Source organism: Monopterus albus, unplaced genomic scaffold (genome assembly GCF_001952655.1).
Source record: "Monopterus albus unplaced genomic scaffold, M_albus_1.0 scaffold283.1, whole genome shotgun sequence".
Classification (NCBI taxonomy): domain Eukaryota; kingdom Metazoa; phylum Chordata; class Actinopteri; order Synbranchiformes; family Synbranchidae; genus Monopterus; species Monopterus albus.
The window spans coordinates 96,713-120,164 of NW_018128163.1; the positions used below are offsets into that span (position 1 = coordinate 96,713).

Genomic DNA, 23,452 nt, shown 5'->3' on the forward strand with positions numbered 1-23,452 from the left:
CGTTGCTCGTCACGGCTCCCTCCTGACAGTGCTGGATAATGCTAGACGGAGAATTTTCGGGGGAGCGCACAGGTGGCCCCTGACCTCCGTTCACTCCATAGTTGTGAAAAAGTTCTGTCAGCTCCAGGGCGCCGCTCTGCGGTCGGCTGTTGCTGAACCAGTGGGTGAGGTCGGCACGAGCCGGTCCTGTCCGAGCCTCCGGCTGGCGGACGAGCCTCCGGCTGGCTGAGCTCCTCAGGGGAAGGCCACCGTGTTTGAGCAAAATCGTCCTTGAGGAGTGCCAGGGATCGGCTGTCTGGAGGCACTGAGCAGGAGTTCAGGCTGGGGACGGAGGGCGAGATGGTGCTGGCAGTAATGATGGGCAGAGTGTGCGGAGGTGGAGGAGGGCTTTTCAGGTGAACCACCCCGGTGCTTGGCTTGTGAATCCCATTCAGCTGCAGAGTTTGGTTTTGCTGTTGCTCCTGATGTAGTCGTTTATCAGTGATGCCACCCATGCCAGTCCTCTTAGTGCCCATGGAGTTGAGAAGGGCTTGCTCTAGGTTGTCGCGGAGTGCACGGCGCTCCACGAACCAGCTGTCAATTTCCTGGTGAGACAGGCGAGTGGAGGCGGACAGACTCTCCACGTCGCTGTGTGTGGGGAAGCTGTTCCTCAAGAAGTTCTCCTCCAAGACCTTCAGCTGCTCCGCCGTCTTTCCTTTCATCCTCTCCAGCAGGGGAAACTGTGTCAGCACAGAGGACTTCTGTTGAAAATCTGGTTTCAGCGCTGCTGCCGTCTCACCACCATCCAAATGTATGACTCCGTTGTTGAGAGCGGTGGAGGTCTGATTATGGGGCCATTTGCCATCTTTGCGAGATGTCCCGTTGGCCTCTGCCAGAGGAGTCAGTACCTTGTCACCTCTGGGGTAGCTGGCTTTCAGCTCCACTCCCTGCTGCTCTTTTAGTTTCTTGCCGTCCAGTGGGAACCCTGGAATCTGGGACGGGGTTTTAGCCGGAGTGCGAATGGACTGAATAATGGGTGGCCTCCTTATCTGTGGGGTAATGAGTGGAAGGGAGTTTGGCAACTTCAAATCTGCAGTTGTAAGATTGTAGGATTTGGGGTGCTTTTCTTTGACGGGTGCAGCACGCGGAATAAGCATCGAGTTTTTAAATGGAGGGGCAAATATAGGTGGGGGAGCTATCATTGGCCGAGTTAAGGACTCTGGAAAGACTATGGAGGGTAGTGACACCACCGGCTTTGTTTTGGAGTTTCCTAACGTTGAGAGAATCTTCCCTTTGGACAACAAAGATGGTGATAAGGACGATGATGGTGGAGGCATTAAAGGCACAGCAGCGGATGGCCTCTTCATCTCTGTGGTGATCAGAGGAACTGCTACAGGTCTCCTCATCTCCATGGGAACAGGAGGTGAAGCCTTTGGGAGGCGGCCTTTTTGGAGGGGAGGGGGTGGAGGAGGAGCCATGAGGCCCTTGTCTTTAGGGTCACCAGAATGAGGGGCGACTGCCATGATGGGCCGTTTGGACTCCGGGCCAAACACCGTCGTGGGGTGTGTTGGCAGGGATCGTTTAAGGGTGTGGCCGGAGCCAACAGCAACTCCAGCAGGAGAGTTTGTGATGGTGTGTGCACTTAACCCAATGGACGCAGTTGTTCGGAGATGACCCGGATGCTCGACTGTGGTGTGAACAATCGGCTGCTGGGAGGACTTGGCAGACGGCTGAGAGACGGGGCTTGTAGGCAGGACGCTGAAGGTATGATGAGTAGGAGGGATGGAGCCATTGAACATTTTCTTCCTGGCTTCCTCCACCTCCTCTGGGGACCAGGTGATGCCTTGCTTTAGCCGCTGGGTGGTGAACCAGACTTTGATCTGTTCCTCCGGGTGCTTGGAGGCAGCCGTAAGCCACGACAGCTCGGCATGTGTTGGGTAAGGAAACTTGTTAAAGGATGTGATCAGTGTCAGGTTGTCGTCTAAAGAAGGATTGTAGTTGGTGGTGTTCAAGGGAACAGCTATTTTTGGTACAGAGTTCAAGTTGGGTGGGCGCTGGAGCATTGGGGTGACATGGGAGAGCCCTTGGAGGATGCTGGGTTCAGGGATGATGACTGTTCCATTGATGTTCACCGCTGTGATTTGATTCTTCTGGATCAGGCCATCCAGCTGGCTTTTCAATTTGCTCCCTTGACTGAGTGACTGGATACTGTCCGGGGTTTTCACTGTGGTAGATATGCAAGGTGGAAACACACAAGTGCTGCTGGTTTCACCCTGTTCATTTGTCTCTTCGCTTTCAGCTGAATTGTCCTTGCTTTCGATTGTCTGTTCTAAGATAGTCTGATTGTTCATTTTTATCCTCTTGAACTTGAAGTTTGTCTCGCCCGGGTGCTGGCTGTCATTGTGCTCTGTGAGCGAGTCAAATTTCTTGCTGTTGAAGTTGCAGATAGCACAGAGGTACAAAGGATTGAGAATAACATTAGGGTGGTTGGAGTCCACGTGCTCTTTAAAGTCATTCAAGTTCTGCGTTGAAAATGGGCAGTATTTGCACTCGTAGCCTCTGGGCTGCTTTTTCTGGGATGCGAGACCAGAGTCGGCGTGTTTCCTGCCCTCCTCCTCCCTGCCCTCTACATCTTCCGTGACAGGGGGCTGGTTTTCGCTTCCCGGCTGCTCCTCTTGTGGTAATGGCTTAGGATTCTTGTTTTCCACTGGTTTTGGAAACGACTGCTGGTCTGGATTCTCCTGCTGGGTGTCTTGACTCTTTTCTGCAGATTTAAATGATTCTGACTGTTCTTTCTCTATCACATGATTGTCCCTCAGTGTTTCTATGTCCATTAACTCCTCTGGATCATCTTGCTCTTCGGGCATGTCGCTGATGACCCGAACCATGCAGGGGGTGGAGGACTTTCTACGACTGGACATGACTGCTGCTGCTGCTGGTGATAATGGTGGCGCTGGTGTTGCTGATTGCGTTGAAGATATTCTGTTTTTTGGCTGCTGCTGCTGCTGCTGGTGCTCGCTGATGTTGTCAGCGTTTTTGAAGGGGTCTTACTGGGGCGGATAGGAGCTGATTGTTGTGGATACTGGTAAGCGGGTGGAGGTGGAGTCTCCAGTGTGCGAGAGGGAGGGCGAGAACCGGCTGACGGTGCTGGCCCAGGACCGGTTGTGCAGTGGCGTCTCCCGCTCACTGGCAATGTCAGATGCTGACCTGGGCGTCATGGGAGGGCATCACAGACAGCAGCGGCGCTCAAGCTGTGGGAGACAAACAGACAGAGAGAAAATTGCATGTTAATATTGTTTGTGTTTAGTGGGAGGTGCTGCAGCCACTTGGGAGAAACTAAAAGCAGAGAAAAATACATGTCAGAAGAACACAGACAGAAATCATGTTGATATTGTTTGTGTGTGATATGATGTGCTGCATTCACTGAGAACAGGCCACAGAACAGGAAAACACGACAGGCAATGACAGGTGTGGAGAGAACAGATCATTTACACTTTCACAAACAGGCAAACTACTGTACACTTTTGGTTGAAAAATCCTATTTATTTGAGAAATGGGAGATGAAACATCAACGGAGATTTATAATTTTACTGGATTCATTTCTTCTGAAACTATGTGCTCTATGTTACACGGTCCTAATAGGGATACTTTTAAAGACAGAAAGTTGGATATGACACAATCAACTTAACCTGAAAACTTTACAGATTCTGATTCAAATATTCTAAAATTTAACTGGGCACAGATTTGTGTGACAAATTTGATCTGTAGCTCCACATCAAAACCAGGAGGTTTCAGTCTTAATATAGAACAGGACACTTCGCTCTCTTTCTCGCCTTCCCTCTCCTCTAGAAACCTGGCTTTGGCTGTAAACACCACAGCAGCTTCATCGGGTCTGGTTTAATCAGGTGGCGGCAGGCGACAAAGCCAAGGCCAGAACCTGAGGATGACATGAGCCTGACTGACAACTCAGAGCGAGAACGCCGCTCCCAAAAATCACCACGAATCCAAGTGCCACTTAATTAGAACACGCTGTTCCAGGCCAATCACATGTAAATGCAATAAACTGAAGCGTCCACTGCAACTACAAAAGACAAAAAAAGTCTCCAAACCCCATTAAAAAGACATTAAGTGTCTTTCATAGATTGGGGCAAAGACAACTTCACAGGATAATTACCCTGTAATCATGTAATAAGAGCGACTTGGTGATGAGATCTGCTGACAGCTATCATCCACACAATGGGACTGAGAGAGCAAGGTAAAAACTAATGGGGAGAACGGGGGAGGGGAGGAGGGACAGGTATGAATAAATATAGGAAGAGAGAGAGTAAAGGGTAAAAATAAAAGGACAAAAGCAGGTAAAAGAGGGAGAGAGGGGGAAGTAGTATGATATGGAAAGAGAAGGAAGTGGCAAAGAAGCACAAAGAGAAAGAAAAAGAGGGGAGAGTCTCGAAACTTCCAAGCTGATGAAAGAGAGCAGGCACAAAGCAAAAGATGTTTTAACTAGGCCATGGCCTGGCAGACAGAAGGAGGAAGACGACCGCGAAAGGAAACAGACAAGGAAGGAAAGAAAGCAGATAATCATTAGTGGGAGGAGGAAGAAGGAACAGCAGTGTTTTAAGAGGCAGAAAGAAGACAATCGAAAGCAGATGAAAAGGACCAGAGAGAGAAGAGGAGAAGCCGAAATATCACAAAAAGTAACATAATAAAATGAGGTTTTGGTGCATTTTCTATTAGCAGTTGAAGCTTTGGAAAGGTGATCCAGTCATCTGGGAGGAAAAACACACACATTTGCCAGAAAAGTGAGAGTATTTCAACACTTAATTAGTACCGGGCAAGCTGTTATTTGTCCCAAGCGTCACTTAATGTTGGACATATTTCATGCTCTCACAGCCTTGATCAGCTTCTCCCAACCTGCATTGAGACACATTGGATAGCTGCAGAGCTCCCAGTGTCCTGTTTGAATTGTTGTGTTGTGCAATGAGACTGAACTAATTATGTGTTATTATAAATCTCATGCATTTACATTGCTGTTTACTACACACTTCAACTAATGAGGTTCTCTCCAAAAGCAATGTGATACTGACTAGAGCTGGAAGATCAGCTGATTAATCAACTGACAGGAAAGTCCTCAACCTTAACCTCAATACTTTTTAAGAACAGGCCTTAATGTGTCCATCTTCGACGTCTTCAGGAGTTCAGACTTTCAGACTCAAGCCTTTGTAAATGGACCCAGGACGGACACGGTAAATCTACAAAGACCAGGGCATCATAGTGACCCAGTCACACGTCACTTCTTCGCTTCACTGTCAAAAAAAAAATGTACATATACATATTCATTTAATATAATATAAAATAAAATATAAATATATCTATAATCATGGGCCTGAACCAAGACAGGGCCTGGATCAGGCCTCCGCCACCAGGAGACGAGAGCCCATGAAGTCCAAATAGCTGAGTATTGAAAACTTTCAGGATTTAGGCGACAAGTTAACAGTTAACCCGGTCAGATTCTTAGAGCTGGTGACTTCCTTTTCTAACCAGATAGTTACTAATATAAATCAATCACCTTCTCAAACTTAGGGGAAAATTTACTAAGGCTTTGCAGATCACTTTTGTGGTGCTAAACAGTGAAGTTGTGTGTGTTTATAATTACTAAAAAGTCACAATGGGGTTCTGCAGCAGAGAAAAAGCTGAAAAGCAGTGGATGCATTAAGATAACCATGGATTCCAGACTCATACACGGTGCCCAGTCACTTCAATGTCAGTTGCTCGCCAGGTGCAAACGGCAAAAATATTTCTCTTCCAGGTTTGCCTACTGCACATGCACATTACTGTTTCCCCCGCCGGCCCCACTTGGCCCACAGACTTTACATTGGGACGGCGTCACCAAAATAAAAAGTTTTCCGGGCTTTGGGGAAGTTTTACAAATATAAATCCTACATGAATTAAAAATTCACAATACAAAGAGTGATAACTGACCTCGTTTGTGGTTTGAGGTGTCCTCTCAACAGTTTTACAGTGGGCTATGGAGAAAATCCACTTTGGGTGGTAATAGGATATTTCATCGTAGCACCACCAGTGGCCCCTGGGCAAAACTGGCAGAACGGCCAAGTGTGTTTTCAGGTGTTTCTTAAAAATATCAGCAGATTAGAAAACCGTCTAGTGGCTGGAGAAAAAGCTAATACTGATCAAATTTTAACAAATCGTGTACGTTTGCATTTTGTACTTCTGTCCATGTTGTTTTGCTTAAAAATACTTTGCCAGGACTCAGCTGCTGCCAGAGGTAAAGACAGAGAAGCAGGTTGGAAAAAAAGATAAATGAACAGAAAAAGAAAAGCATGTAGGAGGAGTTGATGAGAAGCGAGCAGGGAGTACATGTATAGGAAGAGGTGAGAGAGAGACGCATGTGTAGGAGCCAAAGCAAAAGAGAAGAAAGTACCAGAGATCAACAGTAAAAAGGTTGATGGAAAAGGACAAGACAGTGTAGGAGGAGAGACACAATTTAGATGAATAGAGGAAGATGGAAGGAGAGAAAAGACGAGAGAGGACTGAGAGAGAGAGTTTAAATGAACAAAGATTCATGTAACAAACAGAGGGAGAATCAGAGGCAGACAGAGCTGCAGGCTGAAGCATTTCACTCAAGTAGCAAGGGGGCCTCGCTTCGTGTCGGTGAGGAAAAGCTCCAGCGGCAGAAAAAAGCAAAGAAAAGGGAAAAACACACACACACAGTGTCATGTTTTGCTGCATCACTGGATCGGCCCCCAGGACTCCGGGCCAACTTTTAAGGAGAGGAGTCGTATGCCGCTTGGCTGGATCCCATTTTGTTGGGCTCAACTCGCCTCCACGCATCCTTGTAATTACCTGCACAGTATTTGTGTACAAAGCATTGTTCAGAGCACGGCAGCACTAAGTAATTATGGAGAAAATAATAAAACTGCAGCAGCAACAACAGCGATTTGCAAATTGCAAGATGCAGCAATTTTTCCTTTTTAATTTTTCTCCAACCAAACAAAGTAATTCTTCCCCCCTTTCTTTCAGCTGACAGATATTTAGAGGCCAGATTCAGCAGCGTTAATCTGATAAATCGTGTGCCAAAGACAGCTCTCAGACCAGGATGGGACACCGAAACTCCCCTGAAAGTGACACCAAAGTAACCCGAGTGGAGCAGCTGGGTGAAGCAGGGTTCACTGCAGGTTTTACAGGCACTGATGAGCGAAAAATATCAGATTTTCACCTCCATCAAGGGCAAAGCAAACCATCAATCTAACCACAAACTGTAGCCATCCATCTATCTGACTGCACTGTGGGCAATTCAGTCTGCATGTCATAGTGAACAAGGACGTATCAGAGAGAAAAAGAGGAAGTCATAAACCAACTCAGAGATAGGAAAGAAGGTAATGAGGAGATATCCTGGGAAATGAAATGACAAATTAGGAGGATCAGAAAGAGCCGAGTGCGCTAACAGTAGGGGTTAAAGACATTTTACTGGAACAAGGGCAAACTGGAGGGGGCGACCAGGGCCGACAGGGAGGGAGGCTACGAACATTTCTACACAGTAAACTAATCCCCCAATGCTCACCCTGTGGTTACCGAGGGACCTGAACTAGGGTGCCTGGTGTTTCTATAACACATCCTGCAACTAAAAGCTCAGATTCACTGATGCAGGGCATTGTCCCAGACTGATCACCGATCCAACACCACTGCTCCTTCGGGCTGAAACATGCACCCAACTACAAGGGCTGATTCTCACACACTGTTGTGTGCTTCACCACTCTGGCTGTATGTGGCTCTGTTTTGCCTCACAAACCAACCAGCTAACAATCAAGCTCCTTTCTCACATTTTTAACTCTGAAACTTTGCTGTTAATGAGATGTAGTCCCAACTACGCTGATTAGTATCCTGATTACCATGTTGTTCTTTGCCAGGCTTTGGTAACCATGTAACAAAGTGTATTTCATCCATTGTATTTCAAAATGACCTCTGAACAAAAACAGCCCATCTTCCTAAGAAAAACAACAGCATCAGTGGTTTTAACAAGGGCCATGACACCTAACCAAACACTACCCCTGACACTGTCACATCGTTAAACATATTTATTTCCATGAGTGTTCAGACGGCGTCCTGCTGAGTGGCACCAGATTTGAAATCACCTCTAGAGCATGTACAACAACTCTTAAAAGTGAAAGACCTGTTTGACAAAAAGTACAGAAAAGTCCAAAGAGTTTTTCTAATACTAGCCAACTCTTAATAGTGTTGTCAACACCCAGTAAGGTCTGCTTTCATTTTAAATACGTTTACTGTTTTGCACATGTAACAAGCTGTTGTGTAGTTTCACCTTTGCTCTCTACAGTAAATTAATGAAGCAGAAAGGAAAACTATTAAACATGGACCAGTCCCATCTGTTAACTGGGTCACTATTGGTCCAGATACCAATCCACCAGGTTGGATCTTATCACATTTGGACACAGAAACACCTGATAAGCATCCAAGAACAACACCGGACTTGCTAACCGTCCTTTAAGCAAGACACCGGACCGTACCTACTGCTGTCAATCCAAGCCCCCCTGGGCAAAGCGACTGAAAGCCTGAACAGTACCATGTAAATGAACAAGAAGAACCACCAGGGAGCCAAGGAATGACTGAAAGTTATGAGGCCACTTCCTTTTAGGGAAACGTCTCTCGGAAACTGAAAGTGTCCTGGTTTCGGAGTCCCTGTGACCCCCTCTTCGGGCCCACAGCCGTCGTGCAGCACGAAAACCACCAGTTCCATGTGGGTGTGTCTGCATTTCAATGTAAGTGTGTGTAGGGATGCTAAATGATTGATCAAAGGATGCCTTTGTGTGGGCACCTCGTGGTGCTAATGCATCATTAACACAGCCGGTAGTATAACCCAGCTCTTCGGAGAGTGCCAGGCTATTTCCAGCAGCTTCCTCTTAAGCTTATAGACATCCCAATCTCACTTGTATTATATAAGAGTTCTGTGAAACATACCGAGAGGACACCATGACTAGTTTTACCTCAGGTCACATTAGCTGGCCCTTTCACAGCAGGGAAAAGAGGCCTGGATTTTACCGGTAACCACAGGAATCACTGAAATGGGACTGAAATTACAGACTGGAGGAAAAAAAAAAAAAAAAAATCACTCCCCCCTGAAAGATAATCTGTCCTAACAGGGTTCTAAGTAGGTCTGGGTGATACTGACAGAATCTGACAGCAGCTTCACTAAAGTGCATTGACACCGATAATATGACAATATTCGAAGTGGCCAAGTATCGTGCCCGGAAGATAAATCCTGTCTATTTTAGATATCTCAGGATCTTTCCTCCTATAGCAGGGTTTCAGTGTGGTGGCAGTCTTTTAGCTCAACTTTGTAAAGCTAACTTGGTTCTGACTAATTAGGGTAAAACTGAAGAAAATAAGCCACAACCCCAACACAGAAATGACTGGATGGAGACTAAATAATGAAGTAAACCTAAACTGTATTTGAGAATAATCAGGCTCCTGTAGCACAGCATCTAGATTTGATGTAATCGTGACATGTGTCTTTTCACTGTGAAGAAGTGATATAATTAGTTTCACTGAGGACCTTGCGGAAGCTCGGGAAGGCCCCCAAGTAGGCCCAGGTGCCCCCTGTTGGGAACCACAGTGCCAAGACCAAATGTCACTTTAAGCATTAGATAACCTGGAAGCATGAAATGGAAGCAAAGATCAGCAGAGATTGATGGATCGTGTGAGGCGATTCCATAACCTGTTGGGTACAAAGCTGACTTTTCACGGTCACAGAACCTTGAGAAGGTTCCAGGTTTCGGGGGATTGGTCTGATAACTGGAGCACCGCTGTCGGCCTCGCGGCGGCTACGATGAGCACCGAGTTCTCCAAACTCTTGTATGGCTGAGGTACTATGTCTCAATGTCAAGCCTGCAGAGCAAAGTGTGGATGACACCCATCAATCTGTGCTCATGTCTCATCATTCACAGACACTGAGGACTGTGCGTCACTGTGTGTGTGTGCACGGAGAAGAAACAGGTACGACTGCTGATCACTTACAAAAGACAGTGACCGCACTGGAAGTGTTAGCACAAGTTCTGCATTAACATATATGTTGTTTTCAAGAGAGAGAACAGCTGGTTAACATCTGCAACCATTTTGTAAACAGATATTTTGAGTGATTTTTCAAGAAAAAAAAAAAAGACAAAAATAAGTCTGGTTGTCAGTTTGATGCTTTGCTCTGCTTTATAGCAGAGTGAATTAGGTTGTAGACTGTCGGCTGGAAAAAACAAAAACGAACCAAACTATTCAGGGCGCCCTATGGCCAGTGGTTATGGCACGACGCACGCTGCAGTGTGCGACATCGGTGGCTTGAATCTAACCGCCGAGACATGTCATGGGTCCTCCTCTCTCTCCAGCTTCCTGTCTAACTCTCAACTCCAACCCCACCAAAAATTACAAGTAAATTAACTATTTTTTGGTAAAAAAAAAAAAACCCAAAAAATCTGCCCTACATTTAGAGTGCTACTGATTTTTTGTGACATACTGTAAGTTGTGTTTTAGTTTTCTGAATGTTTCTGTATTTATTTCTGTTCTTGATTATATCAGTGTGTACGGCTTGAAACCTGCTGACAGAACAACTCGATAACGCGCAGTTTATTTGCATTGTGACGTGCAGATCTTTCACATCAACCTGTGCTTCCAGCCGAACAACGTGATGAGCTCTGACAACGGTGGAGTGTTTACGGTGACCGTTCATCTATTTAAAGACACCACACACACACACACACACACACAAAAATTTCCAAATAATCCAATATAGCCCGTCTCCATGTGGATTGTGGTAAAAAGGTTTTTTCAGCAACGTGTTATTTTTGAATCCCTATGTGAAAAACAGAGTAATGCAGTAGTTAAGGCCAGTGTGTTCCACTTGAGGCAACTGGCCGGGGTGCAACACTTTCTCCCTTTTAATGATCCTAAGGAGGTAATTCAAGCTTCCGTTAGCTTGAGATCAGGCTACTTTGGGATTTCTCAGGCTCTACTAACCAGGTTCATTTTAAAATGCTGCTGCTCGTCTTCTCTCTGGCTCTCGTCAATTTCAACATGTATCTCCTGTTTTGTCACCTTTACACTGGCTCCTGGTCCAGCAGAGGAAAATTTTTAAAACAATGTGATTTGTTTTTAAAGTGCTGCAAGGTCTTGCTCCTCTGTATATACAAGAGCTTTTAAGTATTTATACACCGTGCAGATCTCTTAGATCATTGAATCAGCTTTTACCGGAGGCACCCAGGTCGAGATTAAAACATTGTGGAGATGGAGCTGTTCCTACAGCAGCTCCCAGACTCTGGAACAGTACCTTTCAGGGCTGTGTCTAATCTGGCCTCGTTCCACGTTCGTCTTAAAACCTACTTATTCACACAGTTGTACTGGTGTAGACTGAGGGCACTTCATTAACACGTATCCTTTTCTTTTCTGCTCTTTTTCATTGTGTGCTGTGTGTAATCTGTTTTTTTTATCCTTTTTAAATTTAACTGTGAAGCGCTTTGTAACATTTATTTAGAAAGGTGCTATATAAATAAACTTTTGTTTGCTATTTATTTTACTTTGTCTCTCTCACACAAAATCTGCATGGCAATTTTAACTTGAGAAACATCAGAAAGCAACGCAATAATACAAGCCAATTATCTCCCAGCAACGATGAAAACCAGTCTTTGGTTTCCTGTGAGAAAGAGAAAAAAAATTCTCTATATCAGTGTTGTTGGACGAGAACTTTGTTTCTCTAAAATGTCAACTTTTAAGAGTTTTTAATAAAAAACAACCACATTATGTACACCTGACATTATAAATCTGCTGCCTCTGTCTCTTTACTGTCTGAGGTATTGATGTCTGCGTGTCATTTTAGCTTTGGTTTCACATTAGCTTTCATTTCAGGTGTGAGTCTGTTGACATTTAAATAAATAAAAGAAGACAGAGACTGAAAACAGAGTCAGAGGCAAGTCTGAATTTTTAAGAATGTGTGAGGCGGCATATTTTATGTTATTACTGTATATGTCTACGCTGACAATAAAGATCTGTGACAATTCATGCTCATACTCCTGCCACACGCCCAGTCTACAGGGAGGTCAAGGTCAGTGACAATCACAACAATCAGCTGAAGTGAAACATCTAAAAATGTTAATCATGTTTTTACGCAAGGTGTGAAACAATTCTGCAAACACATTCGGTTTACTATGAGGAGTCAAAGTAAACTGTGCCCACAGAAAGACGGACACAGTGGCTGTGTCAACGTCTATGAGGAACCACACAAACATGCTGACACACACACACAAAACACTCATGACCTCTAGCTGTCATGATGGACAAAGACAAGACACACTCAGTCATACAACTACCCGCCAGCATCACATAGCCATGGTTTAGGAATGCAAAAGAGACGGACACACACCTGATATTCAATCACTTCTCCTTCAGCAAACACTCTGCCCCCTGTGACCATGAAATATGAATGAAGTACAATTAGTAGCTTTAAAGAACTTCATCAAGGCCAAGGCCTCGGTCCAAACATCCCTGCCCCTGTAAACACACACACACACGTGCCTCTGTCAGACAGATAAATAAATAAATAAACAGATAAACAACAGTGTCCTTGGGCAGAGCGACCAATCACAAACGTGTCAGAGCAACAGATAAATAATCACCACTCACATTTTTTATAAACACCAACTTTTGGTCTTTTTTAAAGAAATACAAACTTTTTTCCACCCCTTAAATTTTCCATCTCAGAGCACGCTGCGTTGCCCTCGCGAGTCCCCCCTCACCCCCCAACCCCCAAGCCCTCATCCTAAAATTTAATGGATGCAGTGACTCATTAAAAAGTGAAGGGGGTGGGGAGAGAGTGGAGAGGTGGGGGGGTAAAAAAATTAGAAAAGAGACAGAGAGAGATAGAGACAGAGGAGAACGGTGCTTCATTTCCATGGCGTTACCATGGCAACAGCAGCGCAGGAGAGACGGCGAGGTGCCCTTCTGCCGTCGAAGCGCCTCACTGCCGAATATTAACCAGGCCTGTACGCTCAGGTGCTAATTACGAGAAGAGGAGGGGGGACGGGGGGAGGTGACGAGGCGGGAGGTCAGGAGGGAGGGGATGAGAGAGAGAAAAAAGAGAGAAAGGAAAGAGAGGAGAGGTCAGGAGGGGGTAGATGACAGGAGAGAGGGAAAGGGGGATGAAGGGGGAGGAGGGTAAGATGAGAGGGGAGAGAGGTGGAGAGAGGAGGTCAAGGAATGAAGACGAGGAGGAGGAGTGGGAGCATGGATGAAGGAACAGGTGGTAGAAAAGGAACAGAGGGGACATGAGGGAGACGTAAAAAGAGAAGGTCAGAGGGTAAAAGAGGAGGAGGAGGAAAGGAGACGGGGGGGAAAAACAGGAGAGCTGAGAACGAAGAAGAAGAACAGAGGATGGGGAGGAGGGGGAGGAGAGGAAGGAACAGACAAGAAAAAAGGGAAGAATGAGGAGGACAGGAGGCAAAAAGGAGGGAGACAAATTGAGGGTGAAAAAGACATGGAGGAAAAAAGAAGAGAAAAATTAGGAAAGGAATGAGGAGAAGGAGATGGGCAGGTATGAAAGTCAGAAGTGAGGAGTCAGGGGAGGAGGTGTACAAAGAGAGAACAAGCGATGAAGAAAAAAGAACGTGGGAATGATGAAAAGAAAAGAAGAAGAATAAAAGGTAAGAGGTAAAAGTGTGGAAGATGTGAGAAAGAAAAATGGAATAAGAGAAGGAAGAGGAGACGTAAAGGAAAGAAATTACAGGTCTAGAGAAAGGAAGAGAAGAAGGAAGGAAAAGGATGAAGAGGAAGGAGCACTGAAAAAAAGGACTCACCGGGTCTTTGGATTTACACAAATTATGCTAGTCTATGCAACGCAATTCATTCATATTTCCTCTGTTAACATAATTCAAACAAGTTAACCCCTAAAGAAAATTATGTTGGTTTTACACATTATAATTGTGTGGGACCGATGTGCACATTACAATCAAGTAAATCCAACAAATCTTTTTTTCAGTGAGAGAACTAGAAAACGAGTAGTTGGAGGGAGACAAGAAAAGGAAAGGAGGGTGAGAGGTGAAAAGCAAAGGAAAACAATAACTGAGACCTAGTAGAGGACAGAGAGGAGAGGAGAAGAGAAAAGAGAAGAAGTGAACTGCAAATACAGATGGAATTAGTTAAATCAGGATATTTTAAGAGGAAGATGAGGTGAACAAGAAAGGAACAAGGTCCTAGGGAAAATGGAGGGTGGGAGATATGGATAAAAGACAGAATGACAGATCTAGAAGAAATAGGAGAGGGCACAGAGATAAGGTGAGAAGAGGAGAAAGGAGAGAGAAAGAAAAAAGGACAAGAGAAGATTTAACTTTAAAAAATAAAGGATCAAGAGAAGGGGAAGAAATGAGGCAGGAGCAGAAATGTGGAGAAGAGAAAGAGGGCAAGGATAGAGAAAGAAGGGAGGAGAGGAAGGACATAAGAAAGGAAGTGAGGAAGAAGCTTAGGATAAGAGTAAAGGAAGAGAGGAAAGCAGGCATAAGGAGTAAAGAGGAGAGGAAGGAAGAAGGAGGAATGAGGAGGAGAGGACAGAGTTATGGAGTCTGTCAGGTTGATCTATTCTGCTCTGAGCTGAGAGGAGGAGAGAGATGGAGGTGAAGGAGGAAAACCCAATGAGAGGAGGAAGATTAAAGGGAGAGGAAGAGCAGGAGATGAAAAGTGAGGTTTAAAGAGGTATAGATAAAAAGAGAGGGATGAGACAGCTAGTGTAGAAAGAGTTGGGTCAATGAAACATGCATGAGCCAGTCGCTCTGTGTACATCTGTGTTTCCATGTGCATACGCGTTTGTGTGTCCATCTGTAGGTTCGCCCTCTCCCTCTTCTTCGTGTGTGTTTAGCGTGCACACTGTCCCGTGTATGCGTCTCTACATATGCACGAGTCGTATTCAGCCTGCGTCTGACTTTGCCTCTACGTGTCCTCACATCACGTGCAAGTATTTCCGAGCATACGCGTGCATGAACGTCTCCATATGTGGATGGGTATGTTTCCACGTGTGTGTCTGTGTGTGTGTGGTGTCCTCAGCTACCACGGCGCCGTCTCCATCCAGCCATGAGCTGCTATAAGCCTGGGAGACCGCGCTCCAGCACAGACTTACATCCAGTTGTATATAGGTCACAGCAGCCTGTGTGCGCCGCCTCACAGCCTCCACGTCGTCTACCAGCAGATGTCATGATGAAAAAATAAAACGCACATTAAAGGAACAGAGTTGGTAAAGTTTTAAGGCGACAGAACCGCCGGTCATCAGCATTAAGAGGTAAAAGAGGAACATTGTTCACTCCAGTATCACATGTTAACAACTTTTATGCACTGTAAAAACTTCAACCCTCCACTGTGTTTGGTTTCTACATGTAAAATGTTGATGTGTTGATTCAAATGTTTTCTGGCTGGAGTTTAAACTGTGACACTATTCAGTTGTTTTTGTCAAATGAAACCAATAATCATGAGTCAACTCAGAGAGTCCTGTTTCACAAATCCAAGGTTTGCATTATTCATTCTGCACAACACACAAAGTAAAGACAAAATAGTTAAGTGACAGCTGAATTCATGTCTTATTGACTGAGGAGACCCTGTTCCCTGAGTTCTACCTCATAGGCAGAGCTCAGACCTGCATCTGGATGCACCTCAGGAAAAACCTTCACTCAAATGATAAGCCTTTTTACCAAACTGTGCCAACATCTTGAGAGCACTGTGTAGAAGACATCTGGAAAAAAAAACATCCAATGAGAGAAGGGTGTGCACTGAAGCTTGCAACTGGGACATTTTAGATCCCAACGCTGCCTGGTCACGCGTGCAAACCAACCAAACCATGCTGCAATAGTTAACGGGTCCTGGACTTAACATCTTAACAAGTAACATCTGAGACAGAGAAATGCAATTCAGATGTAACCCAGAGCCTGACATGCTGTGCACGTCTGGCCTGCACTGGAGGCAGAACCTTAACTCTGCAGCATACAGTGATACCTTAGCAGTCACCTTCCAACTGTGAGGAAAACCCTCTTCCTTTTTCAGCACAACTGTGGTCTGACCATCAGTGCACACTAGCTAGTGGGCTGCTGTGCAAGGTCCTGACCTAACCATCAGGGACAGGTGGGGTACAGGGTCTCGCTGAAGGACATGTTGACAGGGAAGTGAACTGCCACCCCTGTGTTAGCAGACCTGCTCTTGGTGTGAACGATGCCGACTGGCCTGCACAGAGTCTCAAACTCCATTGACTGAGTTAGAGCTTTCCATGCAGCATCACTGTTGGACCTTACCAGAAGCCAGATCTTGCTTTCTGCAAATCCTTGGGCGGATGAGGACACGAACAAGGACGTGCACACGCTCCTATTCATACTTCAAACTGCGGGCCTATGTCGCACAAACAACCTATAGATGTAATTTTCAGCTGTAGTATGTGGCTCTTGTTAATGCGATATTGAGAACAAACTGCCTGGGAGGCTGAATTCAGGGTAAAACGCTTCAGATGGAAAACAGAAATCCAGCAAGCTCCAGTTCTTGCAGATACAGTCAGGTTTGTTCTCACCATCTAAACACAGCCCACCCATCTGTTTGAGGTGTCTGGTTCTTCCTCAGCACTTCCCTCTGACACTCAGGGATCACGGGAACATCACCGCTTCCTGCCTGCTGCTGTTTAAAGCTTCACCTGCCACTGCTCTGACTGTGAGCCGCTGCTGCCTAAAATGCAAATGTAAATGTAAAGAATGGTCCCACAGTGGAACTTGTGCATATAAAAGCGCTGCTGGGGGTGCACTGCATTCTACTGCAGTGAGGGAGGCAAAAAGAAAATGCTTCCTCCTCCTCTGAAAAGGAAGGGCCACCGTGCTGAAAAGAATTCCATTAGTACTGGTTTCTGTGCAGGGTTTTACTGTCACCTCGGCTGTAATGCTGCCTCAGAGGGCCTTTACGGCCTGCCAAGAGAAATTTCTGGAGCCAGGCGTGGAGGGAGCCCTGCTGGGGAGAAAGAAACTGCTCAGGACTCCAAAGGACTTCTAATAAACTTTTATCAGTCACAGTGCTTTGGTCCTGACCAGAGTTACTCTACTTCCATTCTGTCCTTTATCACCACTTTTACAATACTGTGGGTCAGAACCTGAAGCGGCTCATGGCCACACGGCTTATAGACGACCTCTGCAGGAATGTCAGCTAAATCACAGCCCTGATTCTGCTGCAACGACAGCCGTGGAGGCTCGGAGAGAATCTGTACTGGTCAGAAACTGTTATCTTGTAGTCTGCAAAGCACCGAGAAACAAATATCTCACCTGCAACCGAGAATTATAGCAGGCAGTCAAAAGTCTCTGGTTGTCATGACAGGAAAGTGGACAAACTGAACAAGACGATGAAATCTGAGCATCTGGTAAACAGCCTATAGACGAACTGACTGTATAAAGTCAGCCAAGTGTTCTCTTCCCAGCTTCAGATCTCGTGGTGTAAAAGTCACAGCTTGACGAGGCCAGAAAGCAGGAAATCGTTCTTGTTCGGATTGAATGCACAGTTTGACAACGACTTTGCTCTTATCAGACAGTACTACATCCTGGGGATCTTACCTGAAGATGTAAAACCCAATAAAAGCAAAGTTAATAAGTCTATATTCTGTGATTTTTAAAGAGAAGACTGAGCTGAATGTACAACTATGTCTCTTCTTTCTGATATTATACTGATAATCAGAATGAACTGCTATTTAATTTCGGCTCATCAGCCATTCTGACATTCACACTGGGCAATTTCAGCTCAGCGGGTTTTTTCTGACCCGACCAATCAGCAGCGAGTGACGTGTCTGTGAGGTGCCTGTGCCGATCCTGTAGTCATTTTAAAGAAAAATTAATATGAGACAAAGGAATCCTGACACTCTAACAATCATCAAGGCCTCATTAATTATTCTTGAAAGAAGGAGCATACAACAGTTACTCCAAAGTATCTCTGCAGTAAGCTCAAAGCGAACCTCCTCGAGAGCTACTTATACTATTCATTGCAGTTTTATTGCTCTTTGTTCTGCCAGGCAAACATTTGTCCCCTCCAAGCGTGGGGGTCAGGTCACCATGTATGTTTTCTTATCAGGAGATTGTCTATGTCCTGACCCCCCAACCTAAAGAGCAATAAACTTTTACAAGCAGTTTCCTGAGTTCTTTAAGCTAAAGAACATCCTTTTACAATGACTGCACAGAGTAAACATTAGTTACACAAGAAGGAAAGCTATGTCCAGTATTTTTCCATCAAAAACAAATACCTCAAATTATAGACAATAAAATGCACCACTTCCTGTTTTCCCTTTGAGAGAACTACTGCTCACAGAGACTTTAGAGACAAAACAAATGTGCGCTCTCATTTGAACACAGAAGGGAAGTCCAAACATTTGTGAAGCTAGAAATCCTGGACTTTATCGTGCAGGAGCTGTCAGTGAAGCTGGGTGAGTTCACACTTCAACTTGTTACTCAACAAGCTGCAGACTGTGTGTTGTCTCTGCCCGCATTAACTCACACATTGAAATCCAATTATTACTGAAGACATTCAGGTATTTTTATTTGATTGGCTGCATGTAAACACATTATCTCATTGGCAATAACTTGGACAAGCTCTTATCACTTATGAGAAACCTGGGAGAGGTGCGTGGCCGAGATTAGCTGAGGCACGCACGCACCTTATCTTGTTTACTGTTGGGCTTCTGCAGTCTACCTAAGTCCTGTTTCCATGGTAATATTAGGATTATGCCATGATGAAATATTCTGAATATTGTTTATTTGAGTATGAATCAATCGGATATTGCCGATGCTCTGATTACACTGATTTCAGAAAAAGCTTTATGCGTTCGCCCCTCATCTATTCTTTGTGCCTCGTTCTCTCTGCGTCTACTTTTATTTTTCATTTTGAGAGATTCTCTGTTCATTATTATGAAAACTGTTTATCATTCAGCCCGTAGCCAAATGTGCTGCTGCTGCTCTGCCTCCTCTCAGAAACGTCCACAGAGAAGTTCTTCTTCTGCTAACCCTAGGTTTGCACAAGGAGGTCAGAGGTCAGAGCAGAGGTATTCACTGGCTGGCTGAAGGGCCCTTGAGCAAGGAGGTCTGCCTATACAGGGGGCCTGAACCTGGCCGCTCCAGTGGAGGAGCCTCTCCCTGCTCCTCACTCAAACGCAAACAGACCATGGGAAATCAAAGTTAAATAAAGAAAATGAAAGGAGAATAAATAATCGCCGTGAGCGGCCCGCGGAGCTGCATCTCAACAAGTCTGATTTTGATTTCAAGATGGGAGCCGGGGCCGCTCGAATGGGAGAGAAGAGCGGACAGGAGGAGGAAGAGAAAACAGCAGCGAGGAGAGTGATTAAAAAACGGAGGGGGGGGAGAGTCGAGGGAGGAGGAGGAAGGCTGGGGAAAACAGGGAGGAGCAGGCGAAGGAGAAGACAAATTGAGAAACACAAGGTTGGTGACACGACACACATACATTTGCTCTTTTCCACTCAGTTTTATCCCCATTACATTTTAATCCACCAGCCTCCTGCGGCAGCGTGTGATAGCAGGTCGACGAGCTGCACCAGCTGTGACTGCGTCTGTATCGGTGCAGTCAGGAGCAACAGCGTCCTTCACCCTCACGTACCAGACCCCGACTTCTGACCTCAGGAACCAGATCTCTCTTTTCAAAACAAAGAGGTAAACACAGATATGTGAATGGGACTGATGAACATTCCTCTGATACTGCTGAGAATACAATACTTGAGGTTTTGTACTGAGACCAGAAACGTTTTCTGAGGTCCTACTTTGAGAAATAAAAATATTTTTTCATATGTTTTTTCTAAACACAAGCAGCCGGACAAGAATGTGAAGAGCTTAAGTTCAGAGTCAAACCACGAATCTGACATTCAGTGCAGTTTTGCTGCTTAATTGTTTTTGGATGGAAGCAAAAGTGGATCGTGTTGTACAGTTGTCACGAAGACTGTAAGACGGTTTGGCATTTTGGTTACGTGAAAACAGGTGGTTGTGTATGTGTGCCGAGACAACGGGCGCCTCTCCTGTCAGACGTGTGGGATGTCCTTCATCTTTCTGCAGCTGTTCAACAAGTCTGACCAAAAATTGGGAATTTTTTTCTCAAGGTCAGGAAAGAGCCTCGAGCACTTTGCTATTTGAAAAGTACAAAAATGTACTTTTGCAACTAACCATCAGTTTCAATATTTTTTTCATCTTGAAAAGGTCAAATAATCATTTGGTATAAAAAAACACAGTGAAACTGGCAGTGGAAAAAAGCCCATAACAATTTCCTAGCTTCAAAAGTCTGATCCACAGTCCACAAGGCAAATATTCGGTTTACTACCACACGTTGTACGGCAAAGAAAAGCAACACATCCTCACAACTGAGGAGCTGGAACGTGGGCAGGTCGCACCGTTTCACTATGTGCATGTTCTCCAACACGTGCGCTCCTTCAGCCGCATTGTGGAGGGAGGACATTTTCAGGTCACAATGTTTCTGTACATCAGTGTAACCGAATCTAACTAAATTAAAACCTGAGTCTAAACTGCTTGTTGTGTTTTTTCCAGTATAAACCCAGGTGTGATGTGAGTAGCCTTGATGTGCCTGCACACGTCTTGTGCATTTGGAAGATGGGACAAGACAAATGGAGGCCGAACCGTCTGCGACAGACAGGAATCTGGCACAACACAAACTAAAACATGCCGCGCTGTCCCTGAAAAACTCCCACCGCACTTCAGTGATTTTAAAATATGTCTGCACAGTGAGGACACGCTGAAGGGCAGCATTTCATTACTCTGTGGCAGTTAAGTGCTTAAAGTATCACAGCACCTTAAATTTCCCTTTATGTGAAGTAAAACTGTTTTTACATGACGTGAGGGCATGAATATCCTGTATCCTCTTCAAGGAGTGACGGACAAAATGCAGGTTCATCAAATGGGTCATCAAATTGAGCATCACTTATTTACATTTCCCAGGGGATCTTGACAAAAAAACCCCATGAAATACAGGTAAGGTGTGTTTATCGCGACTCCTGCCAACAGGTCTGTGGGGTTCGGGTTAATGAGGTTAATGTTCTCTGAGAGCACTGTTTGTTTTCCCGTTTCAGCAGCGCAGCAGTACCTGGAGTTCTGCTGCTACAGAGCGAGACAGTTAACCTGCTCTGGAAAACGTCTGATTTCTGATGAGCTGATGATTTGTTTCTGTTGCCCGACTCTGGTGCTCCAGTCGCTCGTGGCTGCAGGTTTGAGAGGATCTCCTCATGTATGCTCCAGCGGTCGGGCACGCTGCAGCTACTTTAATCAAAATAAAGTGATTATGGATATGCAAATTGAGTCATTTACTAATTGTAGCAGCCAATCCCTCTCTGTCTGTGGCTCGAAATTAAGAGAAGAATTTTTGGAAAGCTCATTTTGAGCCATGGATGAGCACTGCCTGATGGTGGAAAGCCAAAGGTTCAGCGGATGCTGTAGACAGCATGTCCATCCCTGTCATGCATCCTTGAGCCTCCTCCCATTCCCTCTGCAGGCCCAGTGACATCTCAAACAAACACCAAATCTGGAACACCACAAGTCATTTTCTTAATAAAATCATCTGAAATATTTTCACTGAAGCTTCCCAGAAAAAGACAAAGCAACTGTAAAACAACCTGCTGGGCCTCTTCTAATGTGAGCGTCATCTCAGGCTGTTATCGACACCCAGTGACGTTATTTACTGAGCGGTTTGTGTGATTTTGTCCAAAAACAACAGGCTGCACGCAGCAGAGGGCGGCCCTGAATGGTGGCTGGTTTTAATCTCTCTCTCACACACACACACACACACACACACACACGGGGAGGCACTGAGAAACATAGGCATGTACACATTAATATGCATGCATGAGTAAATAAGAAGCATGCATGGACAGCCACACACATGGGCGCGTGCACACACGTTAAGCTGCTCATTCTAACAGGCTAAGCTTTACACCATTTGGTTAAATGTTTTGTTAAAAGACGAGTTACACCAGCAAAAGAAGGGGAGGAAGAACGGGGACTGAGTAGACGGGGAAGGAAGTAAGGCAAGAGTAGGCAAACGGAGGAGACGGTGAAGGGAGGGAGGACTGAGGGCAGAACAGGAATCGAGGGAGAAGAAGAAGGGTTAAAGGGAGAGAAAACGAAGAGAAGGGGATGAGGAAGGAAGGGAGAAAGGCAGGAAGGGCGGGGGCAATTTCATTAAAAGGTGAAGGGATAGAAGCAAGGTGGAGAGGAATGGACAGTGCTAGAAGAAGGGATTTAGGAGAGGAATTAGGAAGAGTGTAGGTATCAAAGCAAGGGGTGAAGGTGAAAGGAAGGGAAGTAAGGAAGCACTGAGCATGGAGAAGAGGAATTATGGAAAGATGAAAAGGATAAATGAAGGAGGGAAGTGTAGTAGAAAGGGAAGCAGGAGATGATGAGAAATGGAAAGAATGAGGAAGAGGAACTGAATGAAGGAGCAGATGAATAGATGCAAGGAGGAGAAGAGGAGGGGAAGTAGCAGTGATTCAGATGTATGGTGTGAATGGAGGGATTCAAGGGAGGAGAAGTAATGAGGAAGCTTGGGCAGAGGGAAGGAGAGAGATTCAGACAGGAGGAGAGGAATTAAGAGATTTAGATTTAGACAGAGATTCCACCATATTGGCATTAAACTGTTGGCTTGGCCTTTTACACACAACGCTGCATGTTTCCTCTTTTTACACAGCGGCGCCCTGGTGTTAGACACATAGCGTTTAACATGATGTCCGGTGTGACGTACAACGCACTGGAAATACAGTGACAGAGGAACAGAGCAGGGATGTGCTTTTACTCATCCTGCATGTTTAGCACACAATTCGGACTATCAGGTGTCGTGCACAGTGGACAACAGGTTGGCAAATAAGGTCACAGATTCTGTTTCTCCTGAGCAATGCTAACATTTAAATATCTCGTCGGCGTGCCACAGAACCAACGCTTCACCTAAACTTCACGCAGCTCCGCCCACAACCAAGGCCAGGTTGGAACGGTGGCACCAAGCTCCGCACACAGCGACACCAACTTCACTTTCTCTGGTGGTGGAATAAAGGAGGGTCGACACTGACCCCCCCATACCGGCCTGGTACCTTTTATACAGAACAGCATGGTGGCAAACTAGTGAAAAAAGAGCACAAGAAAGAAGAGGAAGGAAATGTGAGAAACAGGAGAAGACTCCTCAGGAGGAGAGGAGGAAGAGAGATCAAACAGAGAAATAAAGAAAGAAGAGAGGGAAGGAGGCTTGTGTGACAATGGAGTAAAAAGGGGAAGAAAAGGGGAAGTGAAAGAAAAAAGGATATAAGAAGAAGATTGTTCAGGAAGGAGGACAACGGAGGAACGGAAGAAAGATAGAAACAAAGGAGGGAGGGAAGGAAGGAGGTTGTCAAGAGATGGAGTAAAAGAAAAGAGGAGGA

The 23,452-nt window shown here is 45.3% G+C and overlaps 1 protein-coding gene across 1 annotated transcript in view; it reads right to left on the reverse strand.

Moving 5' to 3' along the window:
* Positions 1-209: 209 nt before the first annotated feature.
* Positions 210-23,452, reverse strand: part of LOC109973188 (zinc fingers and homeoboxes protein 2-like) — a gene marked incomplete at its 3' end in the record, with an annotated part of 81,757 nt that continues 58,514 nt past the window's right edge. The window contains exon 2 of the mRNA XM_020622591.1: positions 210-3,230. Coding sequence (XP_020478247.1) covers positions 210-2,900 — 2,691 coding nt within the window. The remainder of the gene's footprint in view (positions 3,231-23,452) is intronic.